The 15,274-nt window shown below is 42.4% G+C and overlaps 1 protein-coding gene across 3 annotated transcripts; it reads right to left on the reverse strand.

Annotated features, from left to right (window-relative positions):
• Positions 1 to 190: 190 nt before the first annotated feature.
• eya3 (EYA transcriptional coactivator and phosphatase 3) lies at positions 191 to 14,584 on the reverse strand. 3 transcript variants are annotated; one of them, XM_010753573.3, is made up of 19 exons: positions 14,437 to 14,584; positions 10,401 to 10,505; positions 9,732 to 9,781; positions 9,483 to 9,577; positions 9,314 to 9,394; positions 9,159 to 9,207; positions 8,233 to 8,342; positions 7,828 to 7,965; positions 7,576 to 7,661; positions 6,461 to 6,638; positions 6,198 to 6,367; positions 5,957 to 6,040; positions 5,779 to 5,868; positions 5,519 to 5,577; positions 5,266 to 5,426; positions 4,751 to 4,865; positions 4,387 to 4,508; positions 4,198 to 4,298; positions 191 to 3,219 (listed from the first exon to the last, which is right to left on the reverse strand). In XM_010753573.3, the coding sequence occupies exons 2-19, from the start codon at positions 10,455 to 10,457 to the stop codon at positions 3,139 to 3,141; spliced, it is 1,827 nt and encodes a 608-aa protein (XP_010751875.2). In that variant the 5' UTR covers positions 10,458 to 10,505; positions 14,437 to 14,584; the 3' UTR covers positions 191 to 3,138. The 3 variants fall into 3 exon arrangements, with proteins under 3 accessions (XP_010751875.2, XP_019110020.1, XP_019110026.1); XM_019254475.2 differs by having other exon boundaries at positions 10,401 to 10,508; positions 14,437 to 14,578; XM_019254481.2 differs by lacking the exon at positions 7,828 to 7,965.
• Between the last annotated feature and the right edge of the window lie 690 nt (positions 14,585 to 15,274).

The following is a 15,274-nucleotide window of genomic DNA, read 5'->3' on the forward strand; positions in this document are numbered from 1 at the left end:
TGTATCAAACAAAATTACATATTTCCCTTTGAGATTATGCATACAGATGATGGTTAAAAAGGCACAATATAAATATGCACAGTCACACAAACAAATTACACAAGAAATACACATTCGTAACGGTCAAGCTGCATGTGTGTAAATACGAAATCTTCAGGCTCAGTATTGTTCAGTCGTTAATCTCATACAGACCAGCGGGAAGTACATCCCACCCTTTTTTTTTTTTTTTGCCTTCCTCTCATGGTCGACAAATGAAATGTCCCTTTTTGAAATACAGTTAACGAGCAGAGCAGATATGTATTGCACAGTCGTCATCCTTTGTTAGTTTGTTTGTTTTTTTCCTCCCCCCTCCTCCTACGATAAACGCCCTCAGACGGGTCTGAAGGTTGTCATGTGGTGATATGATGAAGTGATTCTGTGGTCGGAGTCGTCTGACACAATAAATGATGTCCTGGTTTTTAAATTGGAGCTGAAACAATCAGCTGATCGATCGATTATTGAGCAACTATTTCCACAACTGAGTCATCGTTTGAGTGTAAAAATTCCCTAAAATTCACGATTTTGGATGATTGAAAGAACAGAACAAGCAATTTCAAGACGTCACTTAGGTTTCTGGGAAATTATGATGAACATTTGAACTATTTTATTACATTTAACAGATGAAATTAGGGCTGCGACTGCTGATTGTTTACCAGAGATTAATCTGGGCTTTCGATTTTGTTGTTTAGTCTTTAAAACATGTAAAAAGACCTCAAAGCGACGACCAACAAATATATATATTTTTTTAAATCAATGAATTGTCTATTTGTTGCAGCTCACTGCAAACACAATCTGTAAATTGATCACAAATGACAAAAATCATGAGTTGCAGCTCAAGTTAATTTAGTAAATGTCAGCTAAATTAAATTTAACGTCTTTGTCCGAGTGTCGGTGGATTTTGTGACGAGATGCTACAAACTGTGAAGCGATTCACTGCAAACAAAAAAAAGGAAACTTTGAAATGAAACCTCTTAAGTGAACTGTGATCCTCCTGACAATGTATTAGCTGAGTCAGAGGCTGAGAGGTGTGAGCATGGACGGATTAAGAGACAATGGACCACCCCCCTCCCACCCGATCCATCGTCCCGTCACCACGTAAGAGCAGCACAAACCAGGACGCCAGATCCTGCAGGTGAACCAGAGCCAGTTCAGATCCTGAGCTGCTATCTGCATCTGAACGTAGTGCAAATTTTAACTGAATTCCCTTAAAACCAGCAAAAGAAAAAGTGAATTAACAAGTTTTCATCCTCAACTATGCTGAGCACATCGAGTTAAAACAGCCGGCGGCGCCCTGTTTTTAACGTGAAGGGCTTAAAGAAGTATGAGTCTTTTCACAACCCTCGCCACATCTGGAGGTACGAGCAGCACGTCTCAAATCATAACCACGTACTAACTCCGAGCAGGTTTTTAAGCATACTCAAACTGTAGCCAATTTCTGAGCACAATGCAACGCACTAAAGGAAATGAAGGAGCTGCTCACAGCTGGAAAATAGATTAAATCAGGTGGTGGGTGGTGAAACTGCTCTAGCAATTACAGCTCAAGTATTAAATCTTTTAAATCAAAGATTAAAAATCACTTGATGTATAATCTGTCAGTATAAAGTGATTAAATGTTTATTTTTTGTATATTAAGGATACATTCAGACAGGATCAGGCGCCGCAGCGAATCACTGCAGGGTTGTCTGGCGGTTTGATGAACGTAACCATGGTGAAACAATCAGGAAATAACTTAATTTAACCTGTTTTATCATTGCCGGTGCTCCCTCACTCTCATTCACCGTCTATGTCACTCAACCACCACTTTGCCCTCTCTTAAAACCAAATGAAACTTATTCTCGTCTCTATTTTGTAGCATAAATTGTGAGTCAGGCTCAGATTTAGAAGCTGCGTACATGAAATAAACTAGTATCAGAGTTTTATTACGTGAATCCCCCTGGATAGTTTCAGTTTCAGAGACATTTTAAGGCCGACTGGGGAGATTTGAAGGTGTGACATCGGGCTGCAAAAGTTTCCAAAAAGTTGGATCTGGCTCAACTTCTCTGCTGCACTAAATCACTCTCAAATGGAAAAACCTGCACCCGATCCTGTCTGATGTGGTTCATACCGTACAGAATCAGTATGTAGTACAGATCTGGGGACACGGCTCACCTGTGCGTTGCTTTACAAAACGACTACCGGGGCAGGAAACACACTTCTCCTCTACTCTCATGTTACTGAGTCATGCAGTAAGGTTCGGGTTGAGGTTTTGTCAGAAGGTTGCTCACAGGTCACACATAACGTACGTTAAGTGAACACTTCTGCTGTTACAACACAGTGGAGAGGTCGGGTCAGGAGAGCTGACTGACGCTGTGGTTTGGTCAGATCAGAACAGGAAGTCATGATAGAGTTCCTTTTTTTTTTTAAACCAGTACCTTAGTAAAAATAGTTGAATGACTACATGGGCGGCAAACAAAAAAGGGACTATCTGATACATGATGACTGCGAGTAACGTGATGGAAAGAAGGGAAAAGCCACAATGATGCGTTCAAGTCTTTGAATGAGTGCAAACAATCCAGAAAGAGGTTTCTTATTAGCTTTGATATCCTTTCACGTACACAGAGCCTAAAGAAAAAGCTACAACAACAACAACAACAACAATAAAAGGCCCTTTGGTTGTTTAAATCCTGAAAGAAAAAGGGATTGTTTTGTGTTTTACTGCAGAGTTTTTGATGCTTGAAAAGAAAAACTAGAGAGCAAAGAGGAGGAAAATATGGATGTCTTCCCTTCTGTGTCCAAATCAGTGCCAGTTTCAGCCGTGGTGAGGTTAGCTGCCGTAGAGGAGGGAGTGCTGGGCGTGAGGAGCCTCAGCCGAATGATGCATCCAGTCTGTTTCTCCCACCCAAAGTCCGCCTCAGTACATTACCATCACGCATCACACAGTGAGTCTTTAGTCGTCAGTGAGGGCAGATAAGGGGTTTTATAATATGAGTGTGTGTGTGTGTGTGTGTGTGTGTGTGTGTCGTCCCTCACAGTGTCACTCCACAAACCAACAGGACGACGATGACGGCGACGACGACTACGTTTTCATGTTTAGCGCGCGACATTCAACGTCGCCTTCTTTTACAAGAAGTCCAGTTCCAGCGCTTGGTGGAGGGACACGAGGTCGCCGTGGGTAGAGATCCGCCAGAAAGGCATGTTGTGCTGCGCAGAGAGAGACACACACACACAGGGACAAATGATTAGAAACACTTCGCTACAAACGAAGTGAAAGTTGGAGAGTTAATTGTTTAATCAGGATTTGAATAAACAAATCACGAGTCTGCGACCAGGCTGGTAAAAAACAGCCGCTGAAGAGAAGCAGTGAACTCTCAAAGCTCATCTTGATTAAACTTTAGAGTCGTGTATGTCCGCTTGTAAACTCTTTTATCTGATGTGGAGACCTTAAACAAACACAGTGGTTGTTGTATCAGGTATCCCTCTATGGAAGTCTGATTTAAACTCGTACTTCCATTCCTGTAATTGATATTTCCTGCTGACTCGGTGGCAGGATTCAAACAAAGAAGGCGAGTCAGAGCCAAATATTTTCTGTTGATCGTTTCCTTGAAGTTGGAGTCGAGTTTCCTCGAATTAATAAACAGCCACTGTCTCTTTCAGTTTCACATCATACTTTAGAGCAGCGGTCCCCAAACTTTTTTTGTGCCACGACTATTTTCATTACGCCAAATTAGTTTTGGCGTAACGTATCATGTGACCAACAACGAGTGCCTGGTCTTGACGTGTTAACAGGCACAGACGAATATATCTTATATGGAATATAAAAGATCTTTCATAACAAAAACATCTTTCAGACTCTGATAATCAATAAAATATTTATACTTTTCGTGAACCCTGTTAGCAAATTAAGTCTGGTCACAAACGTTTAGACAGCCTAGCAGTTCATTCTCAGATAAAGAAAATAGGAGAATGTTGGAATAAAGTTCCAGGAAAACACAAAACTTTCCCAGACATCTTTTCAAATGCTCAGTTACCTAAATTCAATCAGCGCACATGACGAGCAAGAAACAAGTGAAACACACAACAGGTCAGTCTGAAACCATCTTGTGTCTTTTAAATTTGAGTAAAACATCCACAGACTAACACACAAAGACGCAAAGCGTACATAAAAACAGCAAAGTTTACCTGTTTCGCTGCAAACTCCTCATCTCGGCCGTCGCCTATCACCACGTACGTAACTTTCTTCCCAAAGCGAGAGATGATCCTCTCGAAGCAACTCTCTTTTCCTGCATGAAAGCAAACCACGGAGGAAATAACACATTATATTCAGCAACATAACGCAGTTCCACACTCGAGAAGATCTCATACACATACCTATTTTTGTGGCACTGTAGATGTTCTCGATGGGGAAGACGTCTCCCAGGCCGTAGAGCAGCACTTTTGCCAGAGCTGGAACCAGCTGAGTGGTGGTGACCAACACGTTCATACACTTCCCCCTGTTGGTGGAGCACAGACTGGTTACACAGTATTTTGAGCCGTTTATGTTGCTTCAGTTTTAGCTGAATAAAACATATAAACTGGAGTAAAAACACGACACACATTGTTGAAATTTTGAGGTTGTTCCAAACAGTCAAGCTTGTCCTTCAGTGCTTTTGAACTGTGGTTGCATCATCCTCTGAACAAACAAACAACTCGCTGCAGAGTGCGACCTTAAATATAAACCGTGCTCTGCTCAGACCTGGACTGGATGAGCAGCAGAGACTTGAGCGCTGTGCTGAGCCACGCGTCCGTAATGTTCTCGATCTCGGACTGAAGCCGTAAAAGCAGCTCCCTCTTCATCGGACTCAGGAGGCCTGAAAGAAACAACACACGCACTCATCACTCATGTGGAAACTCACCCCAGCATACAACCACAATACTACGAGATTTAGTCGGAGCAAACATCTTTTTCCATTTTAGTTTCCTCCCCCCACTGTCTAATATTTAAGAAGGCAAAGTAGCAAGACGGACCCCAGCTCTGTTTATTTTGGCCGCTGGCTGAATGTTTAGCTGACGACGAAAGAATAAAAATGAGGAAATTCAGATCTGTGTTTCTGATCTGTGTTCGCCTGTCGGGCATTAGACTGCGGAACTAATTTCTACTGTCGCCAAACATGGCGGGAATTCACCTCGCTGCCAAAGAAAACAAACGCGTGACATGACTTGTATTCATCAAAACGTGCCTTTTATTTCAGAATATTGATGCAAACTCACCTCCGACATTCCCTTTATAGCTGTTGTAGATCTCTTTTAGCCGGCGGTAGCGAAAGGCCAGCTTCCTCATCCACTCCACTCCTCCCTGGACTCCTGTGGTGGTGCCCGATGCTCCTCCGCCGCTGGGACCATTAAAGCCGTCCGCTAAGAAGTTGTAGGTACTAAAAATGGGAAGAAACACACGATTTATTTGTAAATCAGGTCAAACTGTGCACGATACGTCATCTTTACTGTGCTGTAGAGCGTAACACACCTCAGTTCTTGTCCATTGTCATCAGAGGCAACGTCCTCAACGTGGACCTGATCACATTCCTGAAATAAAAGAGACAAACTTTGATTTACTGATTACATAACCATGTTTTAAAGATAACAGCATCCTCTTAAGATGCCATTTCATTTATTGGTTTTGCTTGTCATGTCTCTTCTCCAGAACTCAGCGTGCTTGATAAGTTCTTAAGAAATTCATTACATAATTTGGTTTCTGCTTTGACGCCTGTCTGTCTCTCACTGTACCTCCAGGTCATTGAAGAAAAGGTGAGTGTCTGCCAGCTCAAAGATCAGCTCCTCCATCTGTAAGCCCAAGTTCAACACCGTCGCTGGGTCCTAAACAAAATAAAAACAATAAACTGAGTCTGACTTTTTCCAGTTTAGGTTGCATGCTCTGACTTTTTGTGCGTTTACTGACACAAACCTTGCCAAATTTCTGCGCATAGGAGCCTGTGAGCAGCGAGTGGAATATAATAATGGTCTCATCCAGATCCCACAGAAAAATACGCTAAAAAAAAAAAAACAGCAGAGAAGATGATGTTATTTCACTATTAACAGGAAAAATATTTAGAAATAAGTCCTAAATACCAGTTTCATGTACTAAGAGCAACTTTCACTTTGTGGTTTGTTTGTGCATGTATCGAGCAGCTGCCGACATGCTTTACCTCCAGGTCAGTCTCTGTAGGTGGGGAGCTATCGGACTTCTTGCCCTTCCCTTTGGCTTTGCCGACGGAGTTCCTGCGTCCGACCTCGTCCTGATCTCTGGCTCCGGCAGGGAGAGCCACACTGGTAGGCAGGGCAGCACCTGCCGGGAGGTTCTCTGGTGGGGACGCATCTGAGTACAAGAAAGAACGCATTTCCTCTGTCGTGTCTCAAACTTGTACAAAGGGTTATAAATCATATATATTAGCGCAGTAATTTTATCTACCTCTAGGAGGGAGCCCAGCTGAGGCCGCCTGCTCCGACTTCACGGCCGAATATCCGGCCATTCCCACGCCGGCGCCGTGGTCGTCGCTGCTCGGCAGCCCTGCAGGCACGTAGCTGGGAGGCAGAGTGTAGTACTGCGAGAACTGACTCTGTCCCAGAGAGTTGTAGCTGCTAAATTCCTGGAAAAACAAAAACAACAAAACAATTGTGATCAACAGGAAAAAGGATGGTGGAGAAAAAGTCACAAAAACTGATGAACTCAGGGTCTGTGTTCATCAGTACTCATGGTTTCTAGTTGTCATAGTAACACAACACACTTTCTGCTAAAATCTGACTGAACAGTACTCGGCTTGCGGCTTAACGGACAGGTTTAGCTGCTTGTAGACGCTGGATATTTACGCATTGTAATACTGCAGGTTCATAACATCAGACCTGCAGGTTGAGTTCTCTCCCCACATCAACAGCACGGCCCATTAAAGTGTCTGCAACCCATTTGTCATGTCTGATGACTCATAGACAAAGTAAAATCTCAGTTATGTTTTGTCCTTCCTCACTCTGACGTATCCCATGTGCTCAGTGTTTATCTGCAAGTTATAGCAGCTAGAGACAGGCAAGTAAACACAACGTTACCTGAATAAAATTATAGATTTCCCAGGGTTTGATTGGAAACATCTGAGGTCATGCACAACACAGATCAAGCGCACAGTTAGTTAGGATAGGTTTTAACGATGGAGCTGCTTCTGGAGTGGACCTGGTGGTTCTGGTGGGGTTTGAAACATCGACTATGATTCGCTCTGCTGGCATTCGCATTCATGCCGGGTGACATTCAAATCTTTGGGGGTGTCGCGTGTGTGCTGATAATCTAATAATTAAAAGACACTTTTTGAACTTCTCATGTGCCCAACAGAAGAAATCACACAAGAAGTTATCTCACGACGTACAGAGCAGGTCTACACTATGTTCTTCATAATATTTACTCAACAGTTCGCACCATGAGCAAACACTTGGTGACAGCGACGAGGAAAAACTTCTTTTAAAAGAGGCTGAACTTGGCTAACAGTTGAGTTCACAGAAGATAAAAGACACACAGATACATGTTTTATTCATTTCTCTTACCTGGTGGGCCACTGTGGTGGAGGTTGTGGTGGCAGCCGTAGCTGAAGGGATGCTGGAGTACACGCTGGATGTCGTGAAGCTTGAGCCTGAAGACAGAAAAGTGTTCGACTGAAACAGCGGCAGAGGAAAAATAAAAAGCAACAAGAGAGGAAAACAGAGCTGTGCCACTGCAAGATCTCCTTTATTTTCTGATTATATTTGCAGAGAGTGTGACAGCGTTATCTTGTGAGACAGAGTGAGGTTGCAGCTTGCCTTGGCTGGGGTATGAGTAGTGCAGATGGCCTGGCTGGGTTGAGGTATATGCGGCGCTGAAGCTGAGAAACCCAGGCTGGCCACCAGAGGGTGCCTCAGGCAGCCCTGTCTCTGTTTTAATGCCTGGCCACATAGCACCTGAAGGTGAAAGAGAGCAATGGGAAGCAGAGGATGAAAGAGGCGGCGAGAGGAGTGTGTCATTGAAGATGAGGCAAAGTTTAGAAAAACCAGGTCAAGGTGTGGACTTTGAGTGTTTAAGCAGAGGTCAAAAGCAAAAAAAAATTGAGTCCACAGCGCCAAAGCACACTAAGCAAAGTAACAAAACAAAACAAAAAAAAAAGGTGTGATGCTGCGTCTTGCAGTGTTAAAATAGGACGAGGAGGAGGAGGAGGAGCAGGGACTAACCAAAGGGCGGGAGGCCGTAGGTCTGGCCTGTTTGGGGGAAGGCGGAGTACACAGTGGACTGGGCCAGAGGAGGAAAAGCCACCTGACTGGTGTAGGACGTCACCGCTGGGCTGAGAGAGGGAGAGAGCAGGAGAAATCAGGACTAGTCATCTACTGTTAAAAAGTATCTATGCTGCCATGAAAACAAATTAACGTAGACTTTTTGATGCCACATTTGTACCGATATTGGATTATGGGATCACGCAGGTGTTAGATATGATCTACACAGTGAAGCCTTGACTCACAACTGTGAGCTTTACGCTCGGGTGTGACGGTCTGGTTTAGAAACCCGCAGGCACACACACACAGGTATATTTTAAAATATAAAAAAAGGTGATGGACAGTAAACAGAAAGTAAAAAACTCAAAGATCTGATTTGTTTGAAAGATTAAATCCATTTTAAAAAGGAGAATCTGTTTGATTCACTTCTTGTACTTCTATATTCTAATACTGTCTATTCTGTTACGTACTTCTTAGTTTGTGTTGCTTTTTAACAATTTAGCTTTTGTGACTTTTCTCTGTGATAAAAAAGGTGCTATATTAAATAAACATTCCTGAACAACAACTGTATTCAACCCCCTTACCCCCACAACATTAGCCATTTAGTCCTCCTGAAGTAGGATTACGTTGCAATTGTATTAATTTTAAACACTTAACGTAGCAGATAATATTCAGGGTTACGAAGAACTGAAGAGTTATGTTTGAATTTTATACAAAGAGGTTCTGAGGAACAAAACTAATGAAGACGATATGATTTAAAAAATTGTTTCAATGAAGCCTCACACCTGAGGTGGAGTGTAATCTAAAGCAGGAAACTGCTGCTGCTTTTCACTTGGCAAGATCGATTTAGATGCGAGTCAAACGTTTGTCCGGTGCGGCGTACTCACTTGCTTCCTTGATAAACCTGTTGGGCGTATTCAGATGTGGCCGTCGTGTCTGTCAGAAACATGACATGGCTTCAGTTTGACACACAGAAGCAGCTTTCTCTATTTTCAAAACTCTAATGTGCATCGTAAAAAAGTTAAAATGTTTCCGTTCCTACCAGAGTGTGCATACGAGTTCATGGAGTCGTCGCATGCTTGAGGTGCTGCCCTCCTGTCTGCGTCCGAATGCTCCTGATCACCTGCGATTAAAATTTTATTACGTTAAAAAATTATATTAATGTTTTCAGGAACATTTCTGTGTAGTGTGTGGTCACATTTTCTTCCAACCTGGATCAAGCTGGGCTGTAGACAGGGCAGAGTAAGAGCTTTCCTGCTCGGACGAACCCAACACAGCCGCCGGACTCCCATCATCACCTAAATTACTGGAAGAGCATGAAGAGTTCAGTATAATTAAAGATTTCTGCTGCCAAAAACTAAAGAGTTTCTCCACCATGGCTTGTTTTTTTGTTTTTTTAAATAGTTTATCAAAACTCAGCAGTGGTTTTCCAGCAGAGATGAAATCTGAAAAAGACCGACCTTGACTCTTTCTTCAGTCCACCATCTAGCTCAAGTTTGGCCTTCTTTGTCTGCACAAACAAAAAACAAGATACAGAAAGGACTTTCAATACAAATAACTTCAGGAGACTGTGATGAGCATTTATTGGAGCTGATAAAGTCAGATAAAAAAAAAGAAAAGGAATAAAATCAAGCCACTGTCGCAAAAAACTGAAGGTGAACACAAAATTATTCAAATTACAGAGTAAAAAAAAAACAAGCTTTTAAATCTATAATGTATCATGAACAACTTGTCAACATATAAGAACCAATAACAACATTTAAAAGACCAATGGTCAAAAGGTTAATCAGCATTTAACAGCCTGCAAAGGAGGAAAATAGCAAACAATACCTGCCTACTATTTTATATTCTCACTTGTTAAATGAACGAAGAAGAAAGCTGTCATTAATGAACTTTAAATCAATTGATCGGCTCATCATTTGTACTACGCTCAGGTTTTCTTAATTTGATCACCCTAAAAACAAGAATTAAAACCTGCAGCGACAAGATATTTTAAATTAAAAGTACGAGTTAATATAAATAAAGTATTTTCAGAATAAAACAATGCACAGCGTCATCTTTAAACCTCTCTGCAAACACAGATACTTCTGCAGACGTTTCCTTGTTGCCGTCATTGCGGGGAGACTCACCGGCAGCTCAGGCAGCTCCTGCGAGTCATCCATCTCTGCAGCAGAGCGACCCGACATGTCTGCACGCACAGCCTACTCTCTGTACCTGGAAAGCGTATCCGGACCCTGCTTCACACACAACCACAGGTGCAAAAAACACATAAGGCACAGAATAAGTGGCTCGCTGGTTATGCCATATATAGTTTTCTGATACGTGACTCTCCCCTCCCCTTGTCCCATAAACACTCATTGATGCATCCCTCTCTCGTGCCACTATCGCGGGGGTGATCAGCAGGGAGGTGGTGGCGACGGAGGAACTGGGGCACCCTGGCACGAGAACCTGAAGTGAGGCACGTGCGGCGCTGACGTTGTCCAATGTCCCCATCACGCTTGTGTTTACCGTGGGATTAAGGAAGCGTGCCACCTTACATGTGACCTAACCTTCATTCAACGAAAACATATTCTCCGGGAGCATTAGGTGCTCAGGTGCAAGCTGTCGTATCAATAGATGCCCCGAGGGGATAAGATCTAACCTCATTTTGTCCACTGCTCGCTCAACCGGCCTTTCCCTCCACGGCTACAGGGAGGGAACGTGGATCTAACTGACACAATGCAGAGACAGGAGGCGAAAATAGGTCAGACGGCAAATTCAAAAGCCGCACAAATGTGTCAGGCAGTTGTCAATGCCGTACGTGCCGCCTGAATTGTCTGCACCCTTTGATGTGTGTCAGCTTACGTTTACATTTATGCAAGCGAACTCAAAAAAGTATGACATTTGAAGGGGAATAAGGCCACGGGATAATGTGCGGATGGCAAACTTTGAATTATTTCAAATCACAGCCTTCGTACACTGAAAGTGCCCAAACTTTAGAGACGATAACGTCAGGAAGAAGAAGATAATCTCTCAAAACACCTCACACTCGTGCTACTTTTTTTTATTTCTGCCCGATTTGAAGTCATCCAAAGCCAACCGTCTCTCCAGGCTGTTGCCAGCGGTAACAGAGCTGCTCACAGTCACCTCTCCTCCTGTCAGGATCACAACAACGCTCGGGTTGAAACGCGCTACCCTGAGGGACAACGTTGACCTGATATAGGATCCTTCGGGAGTCTCTGCTTCAAGTGATCGCCGTCGTTTCCCCAGAGGGTGGAGTATTAAGTCTAGACGGCTTCAGGGTGCTAATATTATGTTTGATTTGATAACAAAAGGCTGAAACTTTTTAAATGATTACAAAAAGGGAAGTACACATTATTTTGACACGGTTAAATCAGTTCAGAGGTCATGGGGTTGAGAGCAAGTTGCTGCCCTAAGCGTAGGAGTTCAAGTATCTATCTACTCAGAAAATCGGAGCATGAGATAGACCGATGAGGAGGCACTGTACCGGAAGAGGGAGCTCTCCATTCTCCAGTCCATCTACGTCCCAACCCTCACCTATAGTCATGAGCTTCGGGTAGTGACTGTAAGAAGAGAGCTGCTGCTCCTTCACATTGAAAAAAGGAGCCAGCTGAGGCAGGTCGAACATCTGATGAGGAGACCCCCCAGGGTAGACCCAGAAGGGACTAATATAGACGCATCTAGCCTGGGGACACCTCGGGATCCCCCAGAAGGAGGTGTAGGAGGGACGTCTGGAGCTCCCTGCTTAGTAGTTTATAAGTTAAAGAACTGTTCAGATGTTAATAACTAGAAATATTCGTCGAAACCAAAGTAAACCTTGAACCTTTATTGGATAGTAGCAGCTGAAGGGAAGGAGAGGATGACAAGCAGCAAAGGCCAAAGGTTGGATTCGAAGCTTTGGGTCTTTGAGCGCACTACTTTTGTAATATTATTTATATTACAATACTCTTTTTATACATCATGCCACTTTTCTCCTCAGTACTTGTCTGTTTTGGAAGGCTGTTTTTGGTGTTTATTGTGTAGGTTATAGATATTTCTGTCTGTTTATTTGGTGTTTATTGTGTAGGTTATAGATATTTCTGTCTGTTTATTGTGCAGAGAGACATAAACCCTGCAGAAAAGTGTGGAAGAATCATTGAATTTGCACATTTGCATGCACGCTATTGTGCACAGGCAAAATTAATTAGATTTAAAGCTTGTTTTCTGTCATATCTTCAATTTTAAATGCATATAGACTTTAGATCTTTAAAACCAGCTCAAGTCAAGCTACAACTGTGTCCACTATTTATTCATCATTTTAATCTATAAACTGTCAGAAAATGATGAGCAAAGTCCAGTTTGATCTCTTAAAAATGTTTGTTTTATCCAGCCAATAGTACAAAAAATAGTTTTCTAATTCTAGTAGTGTTTGCTACACTTTCCTCTGCTGCTGTAACAAGTAATAAAGTATATCTAAATCTAAACTAACCCGGTGACTTATTCTGTAATAGTTGCTTGTTGCAGCTTTATCAGCTGACTATGTTTGACAATTAATAAAAGGCAGGGTTCTCACACCTTTTTCATGAACAAATTCAAGCACTTTTCAAGCACCAGTTTTTCCATTTTTCCAGCACCTTTAAATAGGTAGCCTACTAGTTGTGTTTGCCATGATGGGAAGGCAGCGGTGCCACTGTATGGCATAATAATATGGATCTAATTAGCATTATTTCATATGGTGGTAGATTGACTGTTTTGATTTTTAACTAATTGTGAATTGGCTTGTATTTGTCAGCTTGTGAGCGGTGTATTTCTCGGCAGAACACCAAGTATGATAACTGAGTTCTGCATGTAAAGGCATCGGATCAAGCGCGTAGCCGCTTAGGAAACATTTTTGTTTTCTCTTGGTTTATTGAGATAGACATCACACACAATTTCAAGCATTTTCAAGCACTTCACAAAAAAATTCAAGCATTTTCACAACCTTGAAAACACTGAATTGAAATTCAAGCATTTTCAAGGAATTCAAGCACCCGTGGGAACCCTGAAAAGGACATGCACTGCCATCTGTGCTCCTTTGTAGGACGTTATAGGAACAATATGAGATGTAAATAAAGCACTTTGCATGTTTGCAGCTCCGGTGCAGACAGACGTCCCCCTTTTATTCTTTAATTCTGCAACCTAAAGTATGGTGGCCCTGAAGTGCAAAACACAACAGCGAATTCAAAAAACACAACAGCGAATTCAAAAAGTTAACAGCGCTCATATTTTGGAAACATGTAAACCATGTCCTTCCAGTTCAAAGGACGGACCACCAGTCCAATCAGTGACGATTCATGTCTCCCGAGGGTACCTACCTTTTCCGCTTTGAATTTGCTGTTGTGTTTTTTGATTTGCTGTTGTGTTTTTGGATTTGCTATTGTGTTTTTGAATTTGGTATTGTGTTTTTCAGTTTGCTATTGTGTTTTGTGATTTGCTATTGTGTTTTGCTATTGTGTTTTGTGATTTGCTATTGTGTTTTTGAATTTGCTGTTGTGTTTTGCATTTCAGGGCCACCACACTAAAGACATAAATGTGCTTGGCACAGAGATTTAAACGCCTGTGTTTGGTGTCCCTGGTGTTGTTTGTCCTGGCTACACACACACACACACACACACACACACACACACACACACACAGGTCGTCTATCGTTAGCTCAATCCAGCAAATAACCTCAGCCGAGCTATGATGAATCGGGCTAATTCCTGGAGACGAGTAGTTGCTTTAGCTGTGATTTAAAAAACACAAAGAGACTGAAACATAAGCTGCACAACCGACTCGTGAAGATGTATAAAGACAGCCGACTAACACCGTTTTTTAGGACCAGTGTGAACAAGTATAACAAGCGGATCAACCCAGCGGTTAGACGGAGCCGTTAGCCTCCAACCGCCACCGAGCAAGAGCCGTTACTTAGCAACAAACACAACAACAAAAATAAAAACAGTTAGTTAACTTGTCTATAGTTCATGTGGGTTAATTAAACCAACCCGACTTGTGTGTTACTTTAGTTTGGCCCGATGGGTTTTAAAAAGTTTTCCAGGAGTTAGCCGGAGCCCGCAGCCGTTGGTGCTGTAACGGCTTCGTGTTTGAAAACAAAACAAACATAAAAACAAAAACAACACGGGAGAAACAGTGAAAAACCAGCCTTACCATTGAAGGAGTGACTGACAGACGCTTTTTTACTTGATTTAAAAAGCGTCTTCAGTTTTGAAATCCACAGTGTCAAAGCTTTGTCTGTTGTTAGGGGGAGCACTATTCTGCAGGAGCCGCGCATGCGCAGAGTGTCTTTATACTGTCATTGATTCACGCGCACAGGCAGCAAAGGGGGAGCTCGCGACGGGAGACGACAGGTGTGTCAGCCCTGAAACATCAACACACAGGTGAGAGACGACAAGGCGGCAAACATTTGACTTATTTGAACAGGTGATGAGCGCTCTTGTTAACTTTTGTCAGCGTCTTCTGCCTCAGGGCCCGTGTTACTCATGTCAAACAGCGTGTAGGACATGTTTGTTTTTATTTTAAAATCATGTTTAAAGAGTCTTCAACCTTTTTTCAGAGACAAACAGAACAGGCACCCCCACACATGGTCTGTAATCAGGGGGGAAAAGTTAGGACAATTCCAAGGCCCCCAAAAAATAGGTAAACACCAATATAAAGTTATTAAACCATTATCATTGAGTATATATATTTTAAATATAATTATCTCTTTGTTTTTACGTGTTTTGGGCAGTAAAAGTGAATTAAAAAAGTCCTTTAGCACATTTTTATGGCGGCTTTTAATCTTGCATCACTGCAGATTTGCATGCATGTACAAATCACCAGCAGTAAATATCGTGCTAGTACTAGTATTGAACTACAAGACACAAAACAGTTGCAAGCCTTATGTAAAGCTTTTGATGGGATAGTTAGGTCTTAAAGATGTGGTGACAACAGCTGCACAGAGGGGGCCCAATTTGATTTATTTTTTTTGTCATGGGGCCCAAAATTC

Source organism: Larimichthys crocea, chromosome XIII, assembly GCF_000972845.2.
Source record: "Larimichthys crocea isolate SSNF chromosome XIII, L_crocea_2.0, whole genome shotgun sequence".
Taxonomy (NCBI): Eukaryota; Metazoa; Chordata; class Actinopteri; family Sciaenidae; genus Larimichthys; species Larimichthys crocea.

Bases quoted from the DNA above. Each gene is read 5' to 3' on its own strand.
- eya3 (XM_010753573.3), bottom strand. From the start codon at position 10,457: ATGTCGGGTCGCTCTGCTGCAGAGATGGATGACTCGCAGGAGCTGCCT. The intron at 5,869-5,956 runs GTTTGTGTCAGT...TATTTTGTTTAG, and splicing joins ATGCGCAGAAATTTGGCAAG to GACCCAGCGACGGTGTTGAA. The intron at 4,299-4,386 runs GTATGTGTATGA...GCTTTCATGCAG, and splicing joins CTACAGTGCCACAAAAATAG to GAAAAGAGAGTTGCTTCGAG.